General features: G+C 36.8%; 2 protein-coding genes and 1 long non-coding RNA gene across 6 annotated transcripts; 1 reads left to right on the top strand and 2 right to left on the bottom strand.

Annotated features, from left to right (window-relative positions):
* Positions 1 to 1,104: 1,104 nt before the first annotated feature.
* LOC309496690 (E3 ubiquitin-protein ligase TRIM39-like) lies at positions 1,105 to 15,229 on the bottom strand. 4 transcript variants are annotated; one of them, XM_082166796.1, is made up of 8 exons: positions 8,751 to 8,899; positions 5,156 to 5,498; positions 4,344 to 4,915; positions 4,134 to 4,229; positions 3,596 to 3,829; positions 3,366 to 3,504; positions 2,096 to 2,122; positions 1,105 to 1,943 (listed from the first exon to the last, which is right to left on the bottom strand). In XM_082166796.1, the coding sequence occupies exons 2-8, from the start codon at positions 5,175 to 5,177 to the stop codon at positions 1,396 to 1,398; spliced, it is 1,638 nt and encodes a 545-aa protein (XP_082022922.1). In that variant the 5' UTR covers positions 5,178 to 5,498; positions 8,751 to 8,899; the 3' UTR covers positions 1,105 to 1,395. The 4 variants fall into 4 exon arrangements, with proteins under 4 accessions (XP_082022922.1, XP_082022921.1, XP_082022924.1 ...); XM_082166795.1 differs by having other exon boundaries at positions 2,096 to 2,131; positions 8,751 to 8,898; XM_082166798.1 differs by lacking the exons at positions 5,156 to 5,498; positions 8,751 to 8,899 and adding an exon at positions 14,927 to 15,229 and having other exon boundaries at positions 2,096 to 2,131.
* Positions 9,824 to 22,935, top strand: LOC309496749. Its single transcript, XR_014205215.1, has 3 exons — positions 9,824 to 9,912; positions 17,988 to 18,196; positions 22,804 to 22,935. It is a non-coding gene; the product is annotated as an uncharacterized lncRNA (long non-coding RNA).
* On the bottom strand, positions 13,129 to 14,733 carry LOC309496345 (uncharacterized protein; the record flags this gene model as incomplete). The annotated part of the gene is made up of 3 exons (XM_082166340.1): positions 13,129 to 13,472; positions 13,556 to 14,394; positions 14,691 to 14,733. The coding sequence occupies 3 exons, from the start codon at positions 14,731 to 14,733 to the stop codon at positions 13,281 to 13,283; spliced, it is 1,074 nt and encodes a 357-aa protein (XP_082022466.1). The 3' UTR covers positions 13,129 to 13,280.
* Positions 22,936 to 23,154: the final 219 nt, after the last annotated feature.

Raw genomic sequence — 23,154 nt, 5'->3', positions numbered from 1 at the left:
CCGGTGTGGTGAAGTATTCGGTCACTCTGAAGTGATGGGTCCGGGCTGAGGACCCAAGCAATCCGATTGGTTCAAAGCACGTTTTATGGGTAATCGCTTTAGTGCCTGCTTACAAATCATACAAAATCACTTTATTATAGAAGACGTTTGTACTACGTTATAACGAGTCATTAATGTATTTAATGTATTTTAAATTATACGTTTCATATACTAGTATTTAACCGAAGCTATAGATTGTGAAATTAAACATTTCTCGTTGTTAGTGTGTTTTTTAGTTAGCTTAGATAGTACAGCTAACGTTATCTGATGATCGTGCTATGAGCTTTACCTGAGCTTATACTGCCTTACCGTAATATGAGGACCCAAGCAATCCGATTGGTTCAAAGCACGTTTTATGGGTAATCGCTTTAGTTCCTGCTTACAAATCATACAAAATCACTTTATTATAGAAGACGTTTGTACTACGTTATAACGAGTCATTAATGTATTTTAAATTATACGTTTCATATACTAGTATTTAACTTGTACGGTTGAACGCCTAATCTCTCCATTGTCACGCTGGATATCAGGGACCTGTTTGCTGTCACTCTGAGCTACTGTAATGAGCCCGCAGTGAAACAGCCAATCAGAGCAGAACTCCTCATTACTATTCATGACCCTTCCAAATAAGGTAAAAACAGACCATTTCATTCTAGGGCCAATTTCTAGGGTTGAAAATGGACCTGTAAAACCATATCTGGACATTTTAAATACCCTTAAATAAGCCATACCCTCTATGTAGATATCAGAGGCAAAATTAAAATATTATTTCAACACATTCTAGGGCACCTTTAAACAAACCTAGTTTTACCATGGGGCAAACATTTGACATGGTAACTTGGTAATAGACCTACAATGTCTTCTTCTTCTTCATCTTCTTCTTCTTTTTAATTTTTGTTTTTACCATGATCATAATATCATGGTGTTTTGAAGATCCATAGTGTTGTATATGAATATGGTAATAAACATACAGTGATATATTGAGGAATTACCATCTGATTTACCTCAGTATTATCACAGATCATTTTGTAATTGAAATGGTAGAAACAGCTTTGATATACTTGATCAATTTTATCATAGTTTGGTTTATTTTGATGTATATAAAAACAAAAATACAGACACTTTCACTTTGTCAGGTTGAGATGGGAGAAAACAATGGCATGAATAATTATGAAAAGTTGAAAATAAAATTGTTAAACAAGCATTATATTTTCACAATATGATTTGCAATTATAGCTAGAATTATAGATTACTGTATAACAATGAAAAACAAATTATTAAAATATAGCAAAACATGTTTAGATTTGTAATTATATAAATCATTTTCATTGTGTATTTCATATTACGGCAGAAAATTCATTTATTGTGTTTGACAGGAGTGATGATCAGTGGAGTTGAGTTTTTACCTCCATCATTAGGGCATGGGCTAAACAATGGATAGAGTTTCCCATTGAAAGACTGATCAGTGAAAGAGTAGAGATGAGAGCTGGACTCCACATCATAAAAGGAGACCAGACCCTCCTCATAATCCACAAACACACCGACCCGCTGCGGCTTCACTCTCATACACAGAGAGACACGAGGATCAGCACAGGCACTATATTTATTCCCATTCCTCAGAACCACAGTCCAGTATCCATTACTGGGACACACTGTGATCACCCCCTTCCTGTTAATGGATTCTCTGACCACTCCTAAATCCCAGTCAGTTTTTCCCTTCACCTGCACCTCAAAATAAAATTTCCCTGAGGAGAATCCCTCCTTTCCCAGGACACTTACACAGTAATCAAATCTCCCTGGTTTGTCTGGGAGTTTCTGTCTAATGTCTCCATCTCTCACTTGTTTTCCGTCATCAGACAGGATGAGATCAGGATGAGCTGTATCAGGATCCAGAGTCACATCCACTGAGAAAACAGAGAATATAAATCACAAATTCACAATACAGATATTTAGTGATGATGTTTGTAATATGTAATCAGTGTTTAATCATGTCGGTCAGTGATGAAGCTGTGAGTATCTGAATGTAATCTAGTGTAGTGCAGACAGCACACTGTACCTGCATACTGCTGTCTCCTCTTCACTTCTGTAGAGACTAATGACAATAAAACACCATCAGATCTTTGACATGTTTATGTGTGGAATTATAGACAAGATTTAAGGTTATATTTAAAGAATTGTGTACAACATCATGTTTTATCTGATCAATGTTTCTCTGCTGATATTTAGAGAATCCCTGAACTCCTATTGTGTTTGAGCTTGAAATATTCCTCCTTTTTAGAACATCTTTTGTGAAACATTTTATGAAATTTTTATTTTAGATATTGTTATGCCTAATGTTATTCATCTCAGTTTTGGAATGTATTAGTGTTGTGGTTATTCAGCAAAGACAACTCTATAAAAATAACCTTAGAGAAAGTGAAAATGAAAGCCCAGCACTGCGAAGCTGTTTGAACTACAGGTCAGAAATCTGCATGCATAGACATTAATGATGTCTATCAATTTGATTTTCTTCTGCTAAACTGATTTTATCTGACACATAATCACAACATTTAGATGAAACAGCTGAAAAGACTGAAAATGGCAGAAAATGAATGTTTCTTTCTGTTGTTTCTCATCTAAAAGTGTTCACAGATTTACTAAAGCCTCAAGGTTCTGGTTACAGTGATGAAGCTTCTAGTACAAGATGAATTTACTGCATGTTTTCTGAAATTAAAGATGAATATGACCTGCTCTCTTCAAGAAGAACTGTGATGATAATGAGACACAAACACATGATCACACACTTCTCTTATTGTAAGGAACCCTTAACTGGACTGCTATTTTCCTCCTGGTCGGTAGGTGGCGTCTCTCACCAGACTCCTGCTGAACACTACCACTCATTATGCCTGATGCATCACACCTGTATCTTGCCCTATTTAAGTGTGTTTGTGCCATGCCTTATTGTTCAGTCTTGAGCCTATGTTACCTGTTGCAAGCTAAGTCTGGTCAAGTTTAAGTCTTTGGACCCTTGTGTCTATTTTTCTTTGTACTGTTTCTCGGAAGCCTGGCTTCCTTTGTTTTTATTGTACTTTTTATCAGTAAAGATAGTCTTTTGTTGAAAATCCACGACTCCTTGCCTTTTGACCACCTATGCTCTTGGATTCATTTATTGGGGAGTTAGTTCAATCCGTTAACTCAGTGACTTTGAACACAACAGACCCGGGTTCAATCCCCACCTTGAACAGCCCCATTACACATATTTCAGCTTTAACAGACTCATTCTTCGTTACTGATATTAAAAGATGATAAATATATGTATCTGTACGGTGTATTTGATATTGTCGCACCAGTTTGCGTGAGTTTCTCCTGTAGAGAGTCCTGCAGTTTAGTCAGAGCTCTCCTCAGAGTCTCCAGACTCTCATCAGTCTTCACACTGATCTCAGACCAGTTCCTGGTGTTTCTAGAGCTGCACAGGGATGAGTAAATCTACAGCAGGAGAGAGGAGAAATCCTTTAGCATGGGGAGTGTTATGGTGTCATATACTGCATTATCATTGATCAGAGAGATGTTGACTGACCTGTAGGAGGTGGAGGTGATCTTCAGTGTGTGAGAGCTGCTCCAGCTCAGTGTTTCTCATCTTTAGCTCAGTGATCTCCTGCTCCAGCTCTTCAATGAGCTCTTCCTCCTGTTTCTCTGCTGCTTTCTGCTGTTCCTCCATCATCTCCAGCAGTTCAGTCTGACATCTCTCAATGGAGCGGATGAGATCAGTGAAGAGCTCCACACGGGCTGCTTTCTCCTTCTCTGTGTTTCTCTGCTCAACCAGGACAATCAACACATTATTAGTGGTGTTTGTTAAGACGAGAATCAGTGTTATTATTTCTCATACTTCAGTGTTTTTAGGCAGTTTTCAAAATCCCTCATTCTGCACCGTTTGCACTGAATGATTCCTCAAATAATGTGTGCTGTTGAGGAGAGATGTGTTATTACTTTACTAAGTGATCAGGAAAATCACAGACTTTTCGATATTCAGACCAGTGTGAAATTGCTTTTATACAACAATTCAATAAACAATGATAGATATTATAATTTATTTAATTTAATTATTTTAAACTCACTTTTCTGACTTCTGCTGAGTGTTTGACGTCTTGAATCTTCTTGATTCTGTCCTGGATCATCTGCTGTGTGTCTTTCTGTGTCTTCATCAGTTGAGTCTATAGACCGAGAACAACACACAATATGTTTTCATAACTGATTCATTTATATTAAAGAACATGTGTTTCCTCATGATAAGAGCCATTTAAAATCAGTTTGTCAGTAACTTCTACCTTCTTCTCTTCACTCTCCTCTTCTAAAGAAACAGTGTTGTGGTTCTTGTGATCTCCGTCAGTGCAGGACAGACACACACATGTCTGATCATCTCTACAGAACAGCTCCAGAGGTCTCTCATGTTTCTGACATATATAGTCCTCCAGATTACTCACAGGATTGATCAGTTTGTGTTTCTTTAAACCTGCCATTCTCAAATGAGGCTCCAGGTGAGTTTCACAGTAAGAGATCTGACACACCAGACACGACTTCAGGGCTTTCAGCTTTCTTTCCTCACAGAAGTCACACAGAACTTCAGGTTTTTTCAAAACTTCAGGTTTTTTCTCAGGACTTTTCTTTTTATAGTGATCTACGAGCTCTCGGAGTGTGGTGTTAATCTTGAGATCAGGTCTGTGCTTGAATGTTTCTTTACAGTATGGACAGTTGCAGGTCTGGCTGTTGTCCCAGCACTTATTCAGACAGGTCTTGCAGAAGTTGTGTCCACATGGAGTGGTGACTGGATCAGTGAACACGTCCAGACATATAGAGCACTGAAGCTCCTCAGTCAGTGGACCGCTGGAGGAAGACATCCCTGGAGAAAGAAATGAAGAAGATAAATCACCTGCACTACTAGTCTAAAGTTTGGGCACACTTGATACACACACTCAATTTAAGTTTCTTATAATCTTAAAGGGGCTATATGTAGTTTTCAGTGGCCTCTAGCGGTGATGTTTCAGATTCCAACCAATACGTTTACAAGCGAGTGCTCGTGCTCGTGCTCGAACTCATGAGCGAGTACTCTGGGTACCGGCCAGACTGAGACGCAACACACCGGAGAAAGCATCACACAACATGCTGGAAACTCAGGTAAACTCCATGATTTCTCAAACTCAGGTTTCTCCATGATTCAAAAGCCCTGCTGATGTTGATCCGTGTTTTCGTCCGAAGTTGATCCGATTCACGTTTGGCCTGACGAGCTTCAGCAGATAAAACGAGTCTGTGTTGTGCTGGGAGCAGGTCGTTTTTTAGTGTTAGCAGATTACTCCATGTGCATTTCCATGTCATAAGTTGCAGTGTCGTCGCTGTTGAGTGCAAAGTCAGTGGACGAGGAGAGAGGCTCGGGAGCGCACATGCAGGTCACGTCACTGGATTTCGCAGTAAATCTGACCCGGAGCCTTCACATAGAAATAGGAATACTTGCTTTCAGAGGTAATACGCTGATTTCACGCAGCCGCCATTTTGAAATCGAAAGTGAGGCTCCGGTGGGAAGAACCCCGGAAGTAAAGATAAACAATGCCTTGGATTACCAACCTGAAGCTGCTGCCGCGATTTACACTATTGGATGTTAATATTAGGGCTGGGGGAATTAACGCGTTAATCTTTGCGATTAATTTGAAATGTTTAACGCGTTAAAAAAAAATAACGCAATTGACGCAGCACTTTTTTTTTTTTGCCTCGTTTTAATGATTTCCTGTTGCGTCTGCTATTAAAAAGGCCGAAATATGCCGTCCCGCCCCTCCATGTTCGGCGGTCAGGTTTCATTCTCGGGCAGCTTTCATGAGCGGGTCTTTTCCGCTCGGTATGTGCGTCGCGCTCTGTGCTCCGCGCGCGTGAGTGTGTGTGTGTGTGTCGGTCGGTCGGCGCGCTCTGTGCTCCGCGCGCGCGCGTGCGTGTGTGTGTGTGTCGGCTCGCTCTGTCGTTAATGGCCCAGCAGCGGCGAGCTCTCCGTTCCGTGTGTGTGTGTGTGTGTGTGTGTGTGTGTGTGTCGGCGGCTTTGTCGTTAACGGCCCAAAGGCTTCAATCATGTACTAAGCACTGGAAAAGTAAAGTCCACTCAAGTAACGTGAAATTTCTCTGTTGACTTCTGTTTGCTGAGCTGGTATAGCCATGCTGGGCAACAATGGTAAAATGACCTGCTCTGATCACATGCTCTGGTAATAATAGCTTTTTAGGACTATATTTTGTTTTAATAATTAATAAAATAATAATAATAATAATAATCTGTTAAATTGATTATGTTGATTGATTATTGAAAAAGAATAATATATTGATATATTGATGTTTAATATTTTAATATAGGGCTATTTTCTGTTCCCTTTTTTTCCTGTGTTGTTTAATTAGGTGATTCTAAGTTTAAATATTGATGATTACAAGCTTGGGGGAAGCGCAATTAATTGCAATTAATTACAGAAATTGTGCAATTAATTAGTTAATTTTTTTTAATCGATTCCCAGCCCTAGTTAATATCCAATATAGGATATGTATATAGTTCATTCCTGCTTCGTTTTTTACATTCTGAATTATATATAAAAAAAAAATTTTATTTATAAACGAATTTCACTGTATATAGTCTAAAGTATGAAAGAAATGTTTGTGCATTTTTAGAATTGACACAACATCATTAAACACAACAATACGCCATCGCATTCACGACTCTCCTGTGATTAAAGGCGACACTTCCGGTTTTCTTCCCACCGGAGCCTCGCTTTCGCTTTCAAAATAACGGCTGCGTGAAATCAGCGTATAGCAAAACCCGCCAAGTGGATCATTTTAATGTGAGATTACAACCCCTCCACACACAGGCAATAAAAAAAGGATTAATTTTAGTAGAAAAACTACACATAGCCCCTTTAAAAGATATTTTAATCTAATGGTTTCTGCCTATATGATCAAGATTATTTTGAATTAGTGTGCATGTGAAGTCTGTTTATAAAGAAGCCCATAATTGAATGTAAAGAATGTCTAAAGACAAATAGTAACGACTTTGAAGGAACTCAAATATATTAGAGATCATGTACAGTCAGCTGGTCATTACTGCAAACCCAGAGAAAGTGATCAGTACCCTAATGTGAAGCTCATTACACTAACACTTACCTGATAAATAATTAACATTGTAGTGACTTTTCATTAAAGCCAGAGGTGACTTAGAGAAGGAGTGTGAGCTAGTAATTAACTTTTTAAACCAAATTTTTACTTTTTTTCTTCAATAAGAAAACGTTAAAATGTTGCATCACTTGACTCATTTTATCTTAATTACATGTAAAAAATTATCTTAATTTTCATCTTAATGTAACGTTTAATATAAAAGTGATTTTCATCTGCAGTTTAGCAGGTTTGTGTTCAGTGAATCTGCAGGTCATTTACTCCCTGTTTCTTTAGTCTTTCTTTCGTGTGACAAAATAACAGAAACACCAAACTTTGCTTTACAACCAATCAAATGAAACACTTTTAATATAATTCTGATACCAGTGCAGTTAACTAAAATAGTTGAGTATTTGACACGCTTAAACCTGGTTCTGTTCAACTTATTCCAGTTCGACATAAACCTAAACCAGTTCACTTCCACTAGAAACCTGTTCAGCACAATCTCTCAGGGTGTACTCACACTAGGCACGGTTGCCATGAACCGGGCCCGAGTACGATTGTCCCCCCTCCCCACTCCCCCTCTGGCCTGCACTCACATAGGGTTTCAGCATTCGTGCCGGAGCACGCTTACTTCATTATGGTGCGACGGTTTCGGGATAAACAGGAAGAGCGGCGCTGAACACAATGGAGTCCAGCACGGTTAGCGCTCACACTGCATGCGAACCGCGCCCGAGTCCAACTGACCGTGCTCTGGCCCACCTCTTCCAAGCGGGCCAGGGCCGGCTAATCGAGCCGCGCCCGGGCACGGTTCGGAGCACTCACACTACTCACACTTAGGGTGACCAGATGAGATTGGCTGAAATTCGGGACGGGACGGGACGGGACCGGGGGGGGGGGGTCTATGGGTCTGGGGTCTGGGGTGACGGGGGGGGGGGGGGGGGGCTTCTATGATATCAGACTGCGTAGCCTATAATAAAAGATAATGAATTTCAAACCTGAAAATCGATCATATATATTTTTTTATTACATTTATATCTGGATTTATGTAAAAACTTAAACTTTCAAACATCAAAATGTCATTTATTAATATGTTTTCATGTCAAAATGACATACAAACATCTTTTCCTATTCTATTTTGCCTGGAAACGCTTCCAACAGGCTTGCGTGTCGCGTGAAAAATAGGCGTCGGTTCTATTTCTAGCATGCACGCGTTTTCCGCGCGGCTCGAGGCGCGCGTCTCACGCAGGCAGTGTGCAAGCTCTAACCTGTTAACAGGGGAGCCGAAATAAAAACGGACACACCACGCAGCCAGTGTGTCGCCGACCTCAACCTCCGCAGATAGTTTTTAATGTTTATCAGACAATAACTAGCCTACTCAAGATTTTGCTTTAGTATAATTTTCGGGACAATTAGAGCCAGATTCGGGATTCGGGACAACAGTTTAGATTTCGGGACGTCTGGTCACCCACCTAGTCAAACGAACCGCGCTTTGGTGGTCAAACACACTCGGGCACGGTTCAAACTGGCTAGTGTGAGTACACCCTTATATTTCTATCTCTTACCTGCGAGGATCAGATGTGTCCACAAGACTCTTTGAACGGACCAATAAATATTCTGTAGTTTAAAGAGGTTGATCGTTTCAGGAGTCCATATTGTTGTTGATCAAGTTAGTTTTACTTTCTCTGAATCTCTCTGAACTACAGTGATGTCAGAGAGTGATGTCAACGCTCCTCCTACATGTATTTCCAACGTGATCTCATGAGAATACCTGTGTATTTTACGTAAAGTGTAGTTCTATCACACGTACATTTACTTACGTTTTATACACACAGAAACGTATAATACTGACGTATTTACAGCACTAAAACGTAAAACGCTCCAGCACCTGCCCTTTTGCCCCTTGGTGCCCAAAGTGCCCCTTTGTCAAGGCAAAATTTCCTCTCCTTTTTTTGTAATTAAAGGCCCTTTTGTGGATGCCTGCCCAATCTAACTATTAGTAAAATTAATGAATAATAATTTAGCCGTAAATAAAATGACCCAAATAATGACCTTTCACCTCACGAACTCATCCGGGACGATTCCTCACGCTGCACGCGCATTTTTTAATTTCGCGCGGCTACGCGCACTACCAGAGGATATCAAGTTTCATTCTCAGCGAAGTGCTTTTGATGTTTGTTTACTTATTAATATTATTTTACAAGAACGACGTGAAGAGAGCATGCAGAAATGTTGTTTATATTGATGTGTAAGTGACGTTAGCTTTAGGGAGAAAGGTTTCACAGGCGTCGAGGGGTCTGGTCTTTTTATGTTATTTGACTAAAAACTATTATTTATACTTTAAACTATTATTATTATTATTACAATATTTATTTAAAAAACGTAGAGTGCCTTAAAAATGATCACAACACTGGTAAGGCTTACCAGTATCTTATGTTTTGTGTGCAGCAGCCTCTGTGAACATCTCCCCTAGCAGCCTGGGCAGAATCTGCAGCTTTACAGCAGCTCAGTGAGCTAGTGAGCCAGTTCTAAACACTGTCAGCTATCTTTACATCTTGTCATGGTCACATAAAAATAGTTTAATCAGCTAATATATCTCCTATATGTTTGTTTTACTGTCTACAGTCTCAGATCAGCTCCAGCAGTATCATCATCATCATCAGCAGCAGCAACAGCAAAGGCAGCTAACTCACTTAAAGGGATAGTTCACTTTGAAATACAATTTTGGTATGTTTTAGCTTACCTCAAGGGCATCCAAGATGTAGGTGTCTTTTTCCGCAGTAGTTTCAATTTTGATATTTTTAGATCAAACCGTTCTCGTCTGTCAGTCAAATAATGCAGGTCTATAGTCACCACCTCAAAGAGCATGCACAGAGTCCAAATTAAAACAGTTCCACATCGTCCAAATTAAACAATTCCCCATCGTAAGTACACATTGATGGCCTAAGACACGAAACGAGCGGTTTGTGTGAGAAAACGAACAGTATTTATATCGTTGTTACCTCTTGAACACAGCCACGTCCAAATGATCTGAGGGCGCGGGCGGGTATAGATATATACACTAGATGTCGCCTTGGCTACTGCAGTTCATTGGAACGAAACCGTAGCCAAGGCGACATCTGGTGGGTCCACTGAAGAGGATGATGTGCAACTAAGCCATCAAAACCCGTGCAAATTTAAGCAAATGCTTTTTTAATAGCCGTCCACTGTAGTGACCAATATGCATGAAAGGGTTAATCCATATAAAACAGCGCTTAATCTTGCAAAGTACGTTTTAGTGCTACTGCTATCATTACGTTAGTAATTCATTAAGTTGTGAGAAGGTACTCCTTTGCAGAGATCCCAAACCTAACTGAGCATTTAACAAACAGAAAAGAAGTCGTGACATCCCATTGACAGATGTTCTCCAGTCCTAAAAGTAAAACAAAAAACACAAACAATCTGTTTTTAAAAGATCTTTTAGATGGTCTCTTTTGAGCCTTTGTCAGTGATACTTGATTTCTTTCTTTCAAGACACCTGAAATACTTCCCATCCCATACATAAAAAAAATAAATAAAAAAAAATACATGCCGTGTTGGTGATATCATATTTTATATATATTAAAATATTCTTACATAGGCTATATAAAATAAAATGACATAACCCTGTCTCTTTTTGTTAAATTTCTGTTTTATTGATCAATAATAGCCATTATAAAAGCAGCCTAAAAGGTATAAGAAGCTATACAAGTCAAGAAATAAAGTAAGTAAAACGATTCAGTCAAACATAAGTCAGCAGGCTACAACGTTAAAGATAAATAGTCTAAATAATTTAACGTTATATAAAGTTATGAAGCTAAAACTTTGCCCTCAGCCAAAACGATTTGCCAGGGAACAAATTATAGATTAATGATATCAAAGATCGTCCGTTAGATATAGCCTACACAAGACGAATTATATCTCATGTTTAACCACTAGACTAGAGACATAAGCCAGCGGCAGACGGCAGCAGAACTAGCCGAGGTAAGGCTGTTTCAGGCGGGATACATGAGCGCTGAGAACCCGGTGATCCCTTGGATCTCACATCTCCGAAAACGTCAGATCAATTTTTTAAATAGGCGCTATCTGTATAAACAAACAACATATTTGTGATTGAAACAACTACATTATCGACTGAAAAACTCTTAAAACTACATTTCGTGACACATTAACAGTAGTATTTTTAAATTTCGCGGTCTTTCTCCTGCTATTGACGCAACTTGAGATTTTAAATATTAGCTATAGAATATACACAATTTACATATACAATATACAATTTAATTTAATCTTACCTTGCATATAGCAGCGGGATTTAGCATTCTACATAAAGCTACCACATAATAACACTAAAATAGCTCACGTTAGCTACAAGTTATCGCGAGAACAGATTTAGATCAGGCATACTACTGGCATACTAATTGGGTCCTCAGCCCGGACCCATCACTTCAGAGTGACCGGATACTTCATCACACCGGCATCTTGTCAGTCAAAAATAGTCGATCTCCGTAACAGGGAGGAGAGTAAAGATGGAAAGCTCCTAAAGCTTAGTTCAATATAAATTCATGGATAATTTGTTGTTTTCTCGTTAGTGAAAATCAATATTGACCTTGTATTTCTATTGAAAAGGATCCTCATATAAGAAACAATACAAAAATTCAGAGTCAGTTTATTCGCATTTGGAGATCGACTATTTTTGACTGACAAAATGGCGGCGGACGGAAACACAGTGAGTTATTCAAAGTCTTTCTTTTTAGTAAACTCTGTGTACACACACAATGTTCGAGTTCATGTGAGCCCCTGGTGATACTTAGAGCAAAGTTTCATGTTGTATCTTGCCGCCTTAGTGTTTTAAAAATTTTGATTTTTGATGCCCATTCACTCCCATTCATATGGAAGCTTGTGTCCGCCACAGAGTGAAAAATAAAAAAGGTAATTGCGACTTTTTAATCTCACAATTCTGACTTTTATTCTCACAATTGCGAGTTTACATCTCACAATTCAGACTTTTTATCTCAGAATTACGTGATATAAAGTCGCAATTGCAGTTATAAAGTCAGAATTGCGTGATATAAAGTCGCAATTGTGTGTTATTAAGTCAAAATTGCGTGTTATAAAGTCAGAATTATGAGATATAAACTCGCAAATGCGAGAAATATACTTGAAATTCTGACTTTTTTCCTCAGAATTGCATGTTTATATCTCGCAATTCTGACTTTTTAATACGCAATTGGGAGATATAAAGTCAGAATTGCATGATATAAAGTCGCAATTGCGTGTTATAAAGTCAGAATTGTGAGATATAAACTATTCTGAGGTAAAAAAATTAAATAATAAGTCCGTCTTTTTTTCCCTTAGAATTGGACATTATATCTCACAAATCTGAGAAAAGATGTCAGAATTGCGAGATATAAACTCGCAGTTATGTGTTATAAAGTCAGAATTGCGAGATATAAAGTCAGAATTGTGAGAAAAAAAGTCAGAATTCAAACTATTTTATATCTTTATATCTCTCAATTCTGACTTTATATCTCGCAATTCTGACTTTATATCTCGCAATTCTGACTTTATTTCACGCAATTCTGACTTTATATCTCGCAATTCTGACTTTATATCTCGCAATTGCGACTTTATCCCCCGGTTTCACAGATAAGGCTTAAGGTAGTCCGAGACTAAAATGCATGTTTGAGCTGTTTTAACTGAAAGCAACTTGCACTGACATATCTTAAAATATGTGCCATTGTTTTGTCTCAAGATGCACATCATGTTTTTTCTAAGGCACATTTATAAAAGTTACTTGAATGTCCTAATTGAACTAAGGCCTAATCCTGGCTTAATCTAAGCCCTAATCCTGGCTTAATCTAAGCCCTTTCTGTGAAACCGGGCCATTATCTCTCAATTCTGACTTTATATCTCGCAATTCTGACTTTATATCACGCAATTCTGACTTTATATCTCGCAATTCTGACTTTATAACACATAACTGCGAGTTTATATCTCTCAATTCTGACTTTATATCTCGCAATTCTGACTTTATATCACGCAATTCTGACTTTATATCTCGCAATTCTGACTTTATTTCACGCAATTCTGACTTTATATCTCGCAATTCTGACTTTATATCTCGCAATTCTGACTTTATATCTCGCAATTCTGACTTTATAACACGCAATTCTGACTTTATATCTCGCAATTCTGACTTTATATCTCGCAATTCTGACTTTATATCTCGCAATTCTGACTTTATATCTCGCAATTGCGACTTTATATCTCTCAATTCTGACTTTATATCTCGCAATTCTGACTTTATTTCACGCAATTCTGACTTTATATCTCGCAATTCTGACTTTATAACTCGCAATTCTGACTTTATATCTCGCAATTGCGACTTTATATCTCGCAATTCTGACTTTATATCTCGCAATTCTGACTTTATATCTCGCAATTCTGACTTTATTTCACGCAATTCTGATTTTATATCTCGCAATTCTGACTTTATAACACGCAATTCTGACTTTATATCTCGCAATTCTGACTTTATATCTCTCAATTCTGACTTTATTTCACTCAATTCTGACTTTATATCTCGCAATTCTGACTTTATATCTCGCAATTCTGACTTTATATCTCGCAATTCTGACTTTATAACACGCAATTCTGACTTTATAACTCGCAATTCTGACTTTATATCTCGCAATTCTGACTTTATATCTCGCAATTGCGACTTTATATCTCTCAATTCTGACTTTATATCTCGCAATTCTGACTTTATTTCACGCAATTCTGACTTTATATCTCGCAATTCTGACTTTATATCTCGCAATTCTGACTTTATATCTCGCAATTCTGACTTTATATCTCGCAATTCTGACTTTATATCTCGCAATTCTGACTTTATAACTCGCAATTCTGACTTTATATCTCGCAATTGCGACTTTATATCTCTCAATTCTGACTTTATATCTCGCAATTCTGACTTTATATCTCGCAATTCTGACTTTATATCTCGCAATTCTGACTTTATATCTCGCAATTCTGACTTTATTTCACGCAATTCTGACTTTATATCTCGCAATTCTGACTTTATATCTCGCAATTCTGACTTTATATCTCGCAATTCTGACTTTATAACACGCAATTCTGACTTTATAACACGCAATTGCGACTTTATTTCATGCAATTCTGACTTTATATCTCACAATTCTGAGATAGAAAGTCGCAATTATCTTTTAAAATGTTTTATTCTGTGGCGGAAACAAGCTTCCATACATTCACACGGCATTTTAACCTAAAACGAAAATACAGTCAAACTTAAAACTGGCGTTTCCATTCTAATTATGCTTTTACACGAAAGTTTGGCCTCGGGTAGATTAACAGAAAGAGCCTAGGTTGCATTTTGGCGAGAGTTAAGCTTTAATGAGTTTTCCAGAGGTGTTCCATATATCCGTCTGTCTCAAACTCAGACTGAATGAAGTGTGAGTGACCATCACGTCTCCAGATGTGTTCCTCCTCACACGTCCAAAACTGGACCATACCGACTTCAAACCACACTTTTCAACAACATATTAAAGTTCAACAGCCATGCTTTGCACGTGGATTTTCTTAAGCACACGAATTAATGGAAAAAATGTGTTGCTTCAAAGCAGATGAAATGTTTCGTGTCTTTAAGGCTTCGTGCCCATTTGTTAGCGCGTTAATGTGATGCGTGAAAACATTAGTGCATTACCTTTTATTGCGCCGCTCTCGGGTTAATATACACCAGCTGCTTTGTATGAAGCTCTTATTAAGAGAAACAGGATTAATGATAATCTTTATCTGTGCGCCGCCAGGGATTTTCAATAGTATCTCTCTGCTAAACAAAAGAGACAGATTATGAGAGCTCAGACGGAGATGTGGTGTGACTCGTTTTCATTTGGGGTTTGATGCAGATGTTTCTGAAGTGCTCTTCATCGCCCCTGACCTTTGACCTTCTCAATGTTCAGCTGTCTATTTCTCTGATATGGGAAAATGAGCCTGTTTTAACTTCTTGGCGGAATATCTTACTGTCGGTTTCTAGAAAAATATAGTATATATTGTTGTATTCAATATATATTTCAATATTTATTTATTCTGCTTTTTTATTCTTAATTTGTATTTATATATTTATATACAGCAAAGAAGAATGATATTTAATTATTTATTAAATAAATGTAATTATTATTAATTTAATTGATTAATTATTAATTTGATACTGTGTGTGTGTATATATATATATATATATATATATTAGTGGTGGGCCGTTATCGGCGTTAACGTGCTGCGTTAACGCGAGACTCTTATCGCGCGATAAAAAAAATATCGCCGTTAATCTATTCTCCAAATTGGGTTGGGAGATGGCACTATACTACACAAGCTATGATGACGCAATCTACCCGCGGCCGCGAGGTAAACCCGGCTGCAACGCATATTCGTCGTCATCTTAAGTAAACACGGCTGAAAGTGAAAGCTGGTGAAAAAGATCGGTGCAACATCCATTATTTGGACTTGGTTCGGGTTTAAGCCGTCAGACGAGCAGCAGCAAACTATAGACAGAGTGTGTGGCGTAACAGTTCGGTAAGTTAACACACGACTAATCCGTTCTACCACCTCAAATTCAAAACGAAACATGATATCACTGAATACCAGCGCGCGCGTATTATTCCCATTCCAATATATCTTAGTGGTGTAGCACATAATCTCGATTTTAAGAATCGTTGTGTTTCTTTTTAACTGAAAAGACATCAGTTAGACAATATTCTAATTTTAAATTTGGGGTTTCATAAGCTCCAAGCCATAATAAACATTAGACCTACTTAAGTCTCTGCAGCTAGTGTACTTACATTTTATTTATCTGCAAAATTATGTTGTATACTTACAGTTTTGCACAATATATGTTCTCAAAACTACATACACCCTTTAAAAAAAAAATACATTTAGCAGTTGTTTAATTAGCATGGGTCTGTGTAATCTGTTCTGAAATGGTTTTATTATAATATCGTTATCGCAAGAGGCTGCAATGTATATCACAATATAGGCCATGTCCACACTAATACGTTTTCGTTTGAAAACGCATCTTTTTCTCTCCGTTTTGGCCTTCCGTCCACACTGAGACGGCGTTTTTATTAATGAAAACGAAGCTTTTTGAAAACGCACTCCAAAGCGTATACATTTGAAAACGCCGTTTTTGCGTCGTAGTGTGGACCGTGAAACCGGAGGGATTTAAAAACGATGACGTAAATTTAGTCATGTGACGCATATTGTACCAATAGATATTCATGTTTATACCAGTATTGTGCCTGTTATGTGCTATTCACTTTCACACTGTTGCTAAAAAATATTCTACATTGCACACTCTTCATATCACAGTCCTGCAAAGATGACAGAATTTAGCCTACTCACATTTGCTGTCCTGCGGTGATACATAAGAGCAGTCGCGTTTTAGACCAAACATATGGTGTCTGCGTGCGACCTGGACGCATCAGTGAATGGTGAGATATTTTACTAAATAAAATTATCCTGTCAGAAGAATTGCGCGATATAACTTCATTATTTATTTTTCCATCTGAATCATATCAGTGATCTTTTGTGTGGTTTTACACATGCGCAGTAAAGGTGAATTGAGCGTTTTCAGGCGTTTTTCAAAAGTTTCTCATCCACACTGAAACGTCCGAAAACGCTTGAAAACGCTAGTGTGGACGGAGAGCGTTTCTAAACGAAAACGCCGTTTTCAAATGTATCCGGATTAATGTAGACGTAGCCATAGATTTTAGGCCATATCGCCCATCCCTAATTGATAGCCTATAGTAGTTGATAATAACATAGGCCTACCTAATGTTGCCTACGGACGGTAACAGTACAGTAGTAACCTTTTACAGTCTATGAGTAGAACAGCTTTCTCAAGCAGTTTGTGATGCATTTTGGAAACAGGAGATGAGCCCCTGGTCTAATGCGCCACCTGGCTTGAGAAACCCGTTCTCAAAGACTTACTTTTATAGTCATTATTTGGGTAGCACACATTCTGAATGCCTTCGGCAGAATTCAAATGATCCATTTTAATCTAGATTAATCTAGATTAATTTCAAAATTAATCTAGATTAATCTAGATTAAAAAAATTAATCTATGCCCACCTCTAATATATATATAATGATATTTAATAATTTATTAAATAAATGTAATCATTATTAATGTAATTTATTAATTATTAATTTGATACTGTGTGTGTGTATATAATGATATTTAATAATTTATTAAATAAATGTAATTATTATTAATGTAATTTATTAATTATTCATTTGATAGTGTGTGTGTGTGTGTGTGTGTATATATATATATAATGATATTTAATAATTTATTAAATAAATGTAATTATTATTAATGTAATTTATTAATTATTAATTTAATACTATGTGTGTGTGTGTATATATATATATATATATATGAGGGGGGGGAAGGTATACATATACAGAACACACACACACATATATATGTATATAGCATATCAATAAAATGATTATTTATATATACAATATATATTTTCATATATGTATATATATATATAAATTAATAAATTCTTATTCTAAAAAGTGTTTGACTACAAAAAAACATTTGAAAAAAAAGTCAATACAATTTTTTCCCATTTTTGACAATTTCTGCAAAGATCATCATCATGAATATCAAATATAACCACCGTTTATCCAACATTCCCCACTGTGCAGTGTCAGTTCGTCATGTTTCTGCTGTCATAACCATAATTCCTGTCAGCCAACAGCTCAACGACCTCAGACTGGAGAACATGCATGTTGTGCACACGTGCACGCTCTCCATTAGATGCCATTGAGATGATGATGGCATATCATTTCCCACAATGCCGTTCCTATCCCTGATCTCCGGGTGAGATGGATGCTCTGCCGAATGGGACCTGACAGGAGGGCCGGGGATGATTTGGTATGCAGAGGGTCTCTCACCTTCAGGGGAAAGGTATTTGCTCTTGGAGTCTGCGTTAAGAGCTGAGCCAAACATCCTGACAGCGTCTGCGTGGATGTGCATTTAACACCTCAAAAACCCCATCATATCGTTTCCTCCTGAAGGAATGTTCGTTTTTCCAACAGGAATTAGCCGTCAGTGTTGATCTGTGTTATGACAGGACAAGAAGTGGCCCGTCTTCATAATCATATTCGATCAGATGAAGCGGGTGGTTATACATGCTGCTATGTTCATAATCAAAACGGCCTCCAGTGGTAGGGCACAACATTAACTTGATAATATCCATAATGAACCAATAGTACACACAAAATTATTCATCTAAATGGACCTGTAAGGGCTTTTTAAAATACTTGAATTTTTTCTTCAATGTGGACAGAACGGCATACTAAAATATTCAAAGTCACTATCTACAGATTAAATCCTGTTTTTATTCTGTTAAATCCTGCATTATTTAATTTTAATGTGATTAAAAATGAAATAATGCAAAAACAACACATTTCTATTGTCAAATAATTAAATGTAACAAACACTGTTGTCTGATTCAAGATCAAAGGACTCTTACAAATTGTTTAATGAATTGGTCAAAAAGATTTACTAATCTTTTAATTATATTTTTTAATGAATTCATCAAACGAGTAAGTCAAAAAAGCTTACAAATCTTATAATGAATTGATCAAAAAGACATTTAAAAATCGTACAATGAATGAATTCATCAAAAAGATTCACAAAGCTTATAATGAATCTGTCAAAAAGATTCACAAATCTTATAATGAATTTATCAAAAAGACTCAAAATGTTATAATAAATTTATCAAAAAAAGTTTTTTTAATGAATTGCTAAAAAAAACTGTTTATTTATCAGTCGAAAAATTCACAGATCTTATAACGAACTGACCAAAAAGACTATTATAATGAGATAATCAAAAAGATTTACAAATGTGTTAATGAATCAAGTCTTAAAGTCTCTTAAATGTTTTAATGAATTAGTCGAAAAGATTCACAAATCAATTAATGAATCGTTCAAAATGAATCACCATCTTTTAAAGAGTTAAGTCAAAAAGACTCACAAATGTGTTAATGAATCAGTCTCAAAGATTCACAAATCTATAAATGAATCGTTCAGAATTAATCACAAATCTTTTAATGAGTTAAGTCAAAAAGACTCACAAATGTGTTAATGAATCAGTCTCAAAGATTCACAAATCTATAAATGAATCGTTCAGAATTAATCACAAATCTTTTAATGAGTTCAGTCAAAAAGACTCACAAATGTGTTAATGAATCAAGTCTTAAAGTCTCTTAAATGTTTTAATGAATTAGTCAAAGCTATTCACAAATCAATAAATGAATCGTTCAGAATGAATCACAAATCTTTTAATGAGTTCAGTCAAAAAGACTCACAAATGTGTTAATGAATCAAGTCTTAAAGTCTCTTAAATGTTTTAATGAATTAGTCGAAAAGATTCACAAATCAATTAATGAATCGTTCAAAATGAATCACCATCTTTTAAAGAGTTAAGTCAAAAAGACTCACAAATGTGTTAATGAATCAGTCTCAAAGATTCACAAATCTATAAATGAATCGTTCAAAATGAATCACAAATCTTTTAATGAGTTAAGTCAAAAAGACTCACAAATGTGTTAATGAATCAGTCTCAAAGATTCACAAATCTATAAATGAATCGTTCAGAATTAATCACAAATCTTTTAATGAGTTCAGTCAAAAAGACTCACAAATGTGTTAATGAATCAAGTCTTAAAGTCTCTTAAATGTTTTAATGAATTAGTCAAAGCTATTCACAAATCAATAAATGAATCGTTCAGAATGAATCACAAATCTTTTAATGAGTTCAGTCAAAAAGACTCACAAATGTGTTAATGAATCAAGTCTTAAAGTCTCTTAAATGTTTTAATGAATTAGTCGAAAAGATTCACAAATCAATTAATGAATCGTTCAAAATGAATCACCATCTTTTAAAGAGTTAAGTCAAAAAGACTCACAAATGTGTTAATGAATCAGTCTCAAAGATTCACAAATCTATAAATGAATCGTTCAAAATGAATCACAAATCTTTTATTGAGTTCAGTCAAAAAGACTCACAAATGTGTTAATGAATCAAGTCTTAAAGTCTCTTAAATGTTTTAATGAATTAGTCAAAGCTATTCACAAATCAATAAATGAATCGTTCAGAATGAATCACGAATCTTTTAATGAGTTAATTCAAAAAGACTCACAAATGTGTTAATGAATCAAGTCTTAAGTCTCTTAAATGTTTTACTGAATTAGTCAAAAAGATTCACAAATCAATAAATGAATCGATCAGAATGAATAACAAATCTTAAATGAGTTAAGTCAAAAAGACTCACAAATGTGTTAATTTGTGTGAATCACTCTCAAAATTTCTTAAATCTTTTACCGAATCAGTCAAAAAGATTCACAAATCTATAAATGAATCTGCCAGAAATACTCAAATCTTTTATTAAATTGGTCAAAAAGACTCTTCCCTTCTATTGAATCGTTCTATTGGCCCTGGAAATGTTCAGGGAATTGGAGCCATTCTCATTGAATTCCTTTCGATTCTCATCCCTAATCATCAGCAGTCCTGCATCCGGAAACTCTCAGCCGTGGGCTAAGGCTGGCGTCGCGTATCTAAATGAGAATGCACTCATGTATATTACATGAGGTTTGCCGTCTTCAAATAGAGCCCTGCAGACAGACTTTGCTAGGTGTTGTTCGGTCGCGCCCCTGGTGTCTCTAATCTCTGATTAAAGTTGACTTAGATCATCGGCTCGGGCCCTGCATGGCCGCGACGCATAATCATCTGTTTTCATCTTTTTTTTGCGACAGGCATGGCCATCGAGAGGGTTCCTGGCCGGCCTCAGTCCGCGGTCTTGTGTAAGAGATGCATTAGCATGCGGCTCAATGCTACTGTGGCTCTCATGTTGAGGAACAGTGGCGAGAGACGCGTTCAATCGCCTGGAAGTGTGAATCTGAATTGAATTAGACACATCTGCAGGATGCCGAATTACACAGGAAGAACTAATTTCAATAGTTGCATCACTAAAAATGTTTTGCATCAAAACATAAATAATTGCATCTTTTAACTAAATATGCATAATTATTCCCTGTGAGTTCAATACGGTCAAAACAAGTTACACAAATATCAAAATAGATTTTGCCACAGCACCATAAAATGTCCAGAACCATTTTTTACTTATAATATTATAAAATAATTATATGTAATATAAATAGGAAAAAAATGTTAATATTCAATGTATCAATTATATATTGATATTTTGCTTATTTTAAATTTTTTTGGTGAGAATTCTGATCATTGAAGTTTTCCACCATGATCTATAAAAAATTCTGAATTAATAATTATATAAATGTTGCTTAAATGTTTTCATTATTTTATAATGCATTATATATTTAATATAAATATATGTAAATTGTACTCTTTCTTTCTACACACACACACACACATATATATATATTAGTGCTGTCAGATCGATTAATCGTGATTAATCACATCTAACAAGTTTGTAAATATAATATATGTGTTTATATTTATTTATACTGTATATACATATACATATTAGATGCGATTAAACACAGACACACACACACACACACACACACACACACATATATATATAATTAGATGCGATTTTACACACACACATATTGCATGTATTTCTATGAATTTCATTCCTTTTGAGAGTCATGATTCAGCATCCTGTTTTCTATTCAGTTATTGAATTGAAACTCTGAAAAGAGACTGAATTGCAACCCTGTTTTTAAAAAGCACCCGTCACGCGCTCGGATCCGCTCTTCGGGATCTCAAGCGATGCTCTTCTCCAGCCTCATCCCCGCAGTGATGTGAAGTCAAATCAAACAGTGCTTCCACAGGAAGTACACACAGCCGGCAGTGTGTTGATACGTGTCGGCGGCGTGTGTCGACCTGAAGCACAGCTGGTGATGAAGCACACGGCTAGAACGCAGCTTTGGGCTAAAAATAGAAGGAGAATTTCATTTCTACATGCACTACATGTGTGCGGTCTCCCATGGTGGGATGGAGAATGAGGTCAGGAGTGAAATAATGGAGACACCAACTTTAAAAGGAGTCACTCGTGCATCCGAGACACTTAATGAGACGCCAATGTATAATGGCTCAAACACACCAACAATCAAGTCCTAATGGAGACTGACGCAGTATTCACTATGCAACCAACGTTTGTGGTTTAATATGCATCATGTTGTGTGGATTCAAAAAGACAATCAGACTCTGCTTTAACATTCTGAGCACTTCAGCTCATTCACAACTTTGGATTCCAGTATATTCTCCTCTTGATCCTGGATTGCTAAAGCTCAGATGGCCAATATAAGCAGCTTAAATGGCTTGATCTCCACAAACAAAATGCGAGATGATGATTGGTTCCTCGCCGTCTCAGTGGGCGGGGCTTGTATCTATCAGAGAGACGAGTGTCAGGGGAAATTCGTCCCGTGCTCATCACCTTAAACTCCAACAATATGCTCTAATTTAGGGGAGAAAATGAAGCCATCACTGTTTCTCCTTGACTTTGAGTTTTTTTTTTTTTCAGGGGCAGGATTGCACTTCCAGAGACTTCACGGATGCGATGCAGTTGCCAAGGCAACCCCACCAGGCAGCCGAGTGTGAGAAAAAGTGAAGGAGACTGATTTTACTCTTACACAGAAACACAAATATTCTGATGAGTGTTATTTGAAGACATCGCCTCGCTTCATGCACTGAAGTTATTCAATTAGCCCTATGTGGGTATATATTTTAACCCATAGAAAAGTTATAAAAGCTAGTAACAAACCAAACTTACCATTAGGGGTTTATTCAACTCCCCCACCCTAAGTATGAACACAAGTAACAGTGTTGCGTGCCTTAGCAAACACAGCAAACCACTACCTGTCTTTAGCTCATG

Source organism: Leuciscus leuciscus, assembly GCF_965113295.1.
Source record: "Leuciscus leuciscus genome assembly, chromosome: 4".
In the NCBI taxonomy this organism is placed as follows: Eukaryota; Metazoa; Chordata; class Actinopteri; order Cypriniformes; family Leuciscidae; genus Leuciscus; species Leuciscus leuciscus.
This window is presented reverse-complemented; position numbering and strand designations above follow the sequence as displayed.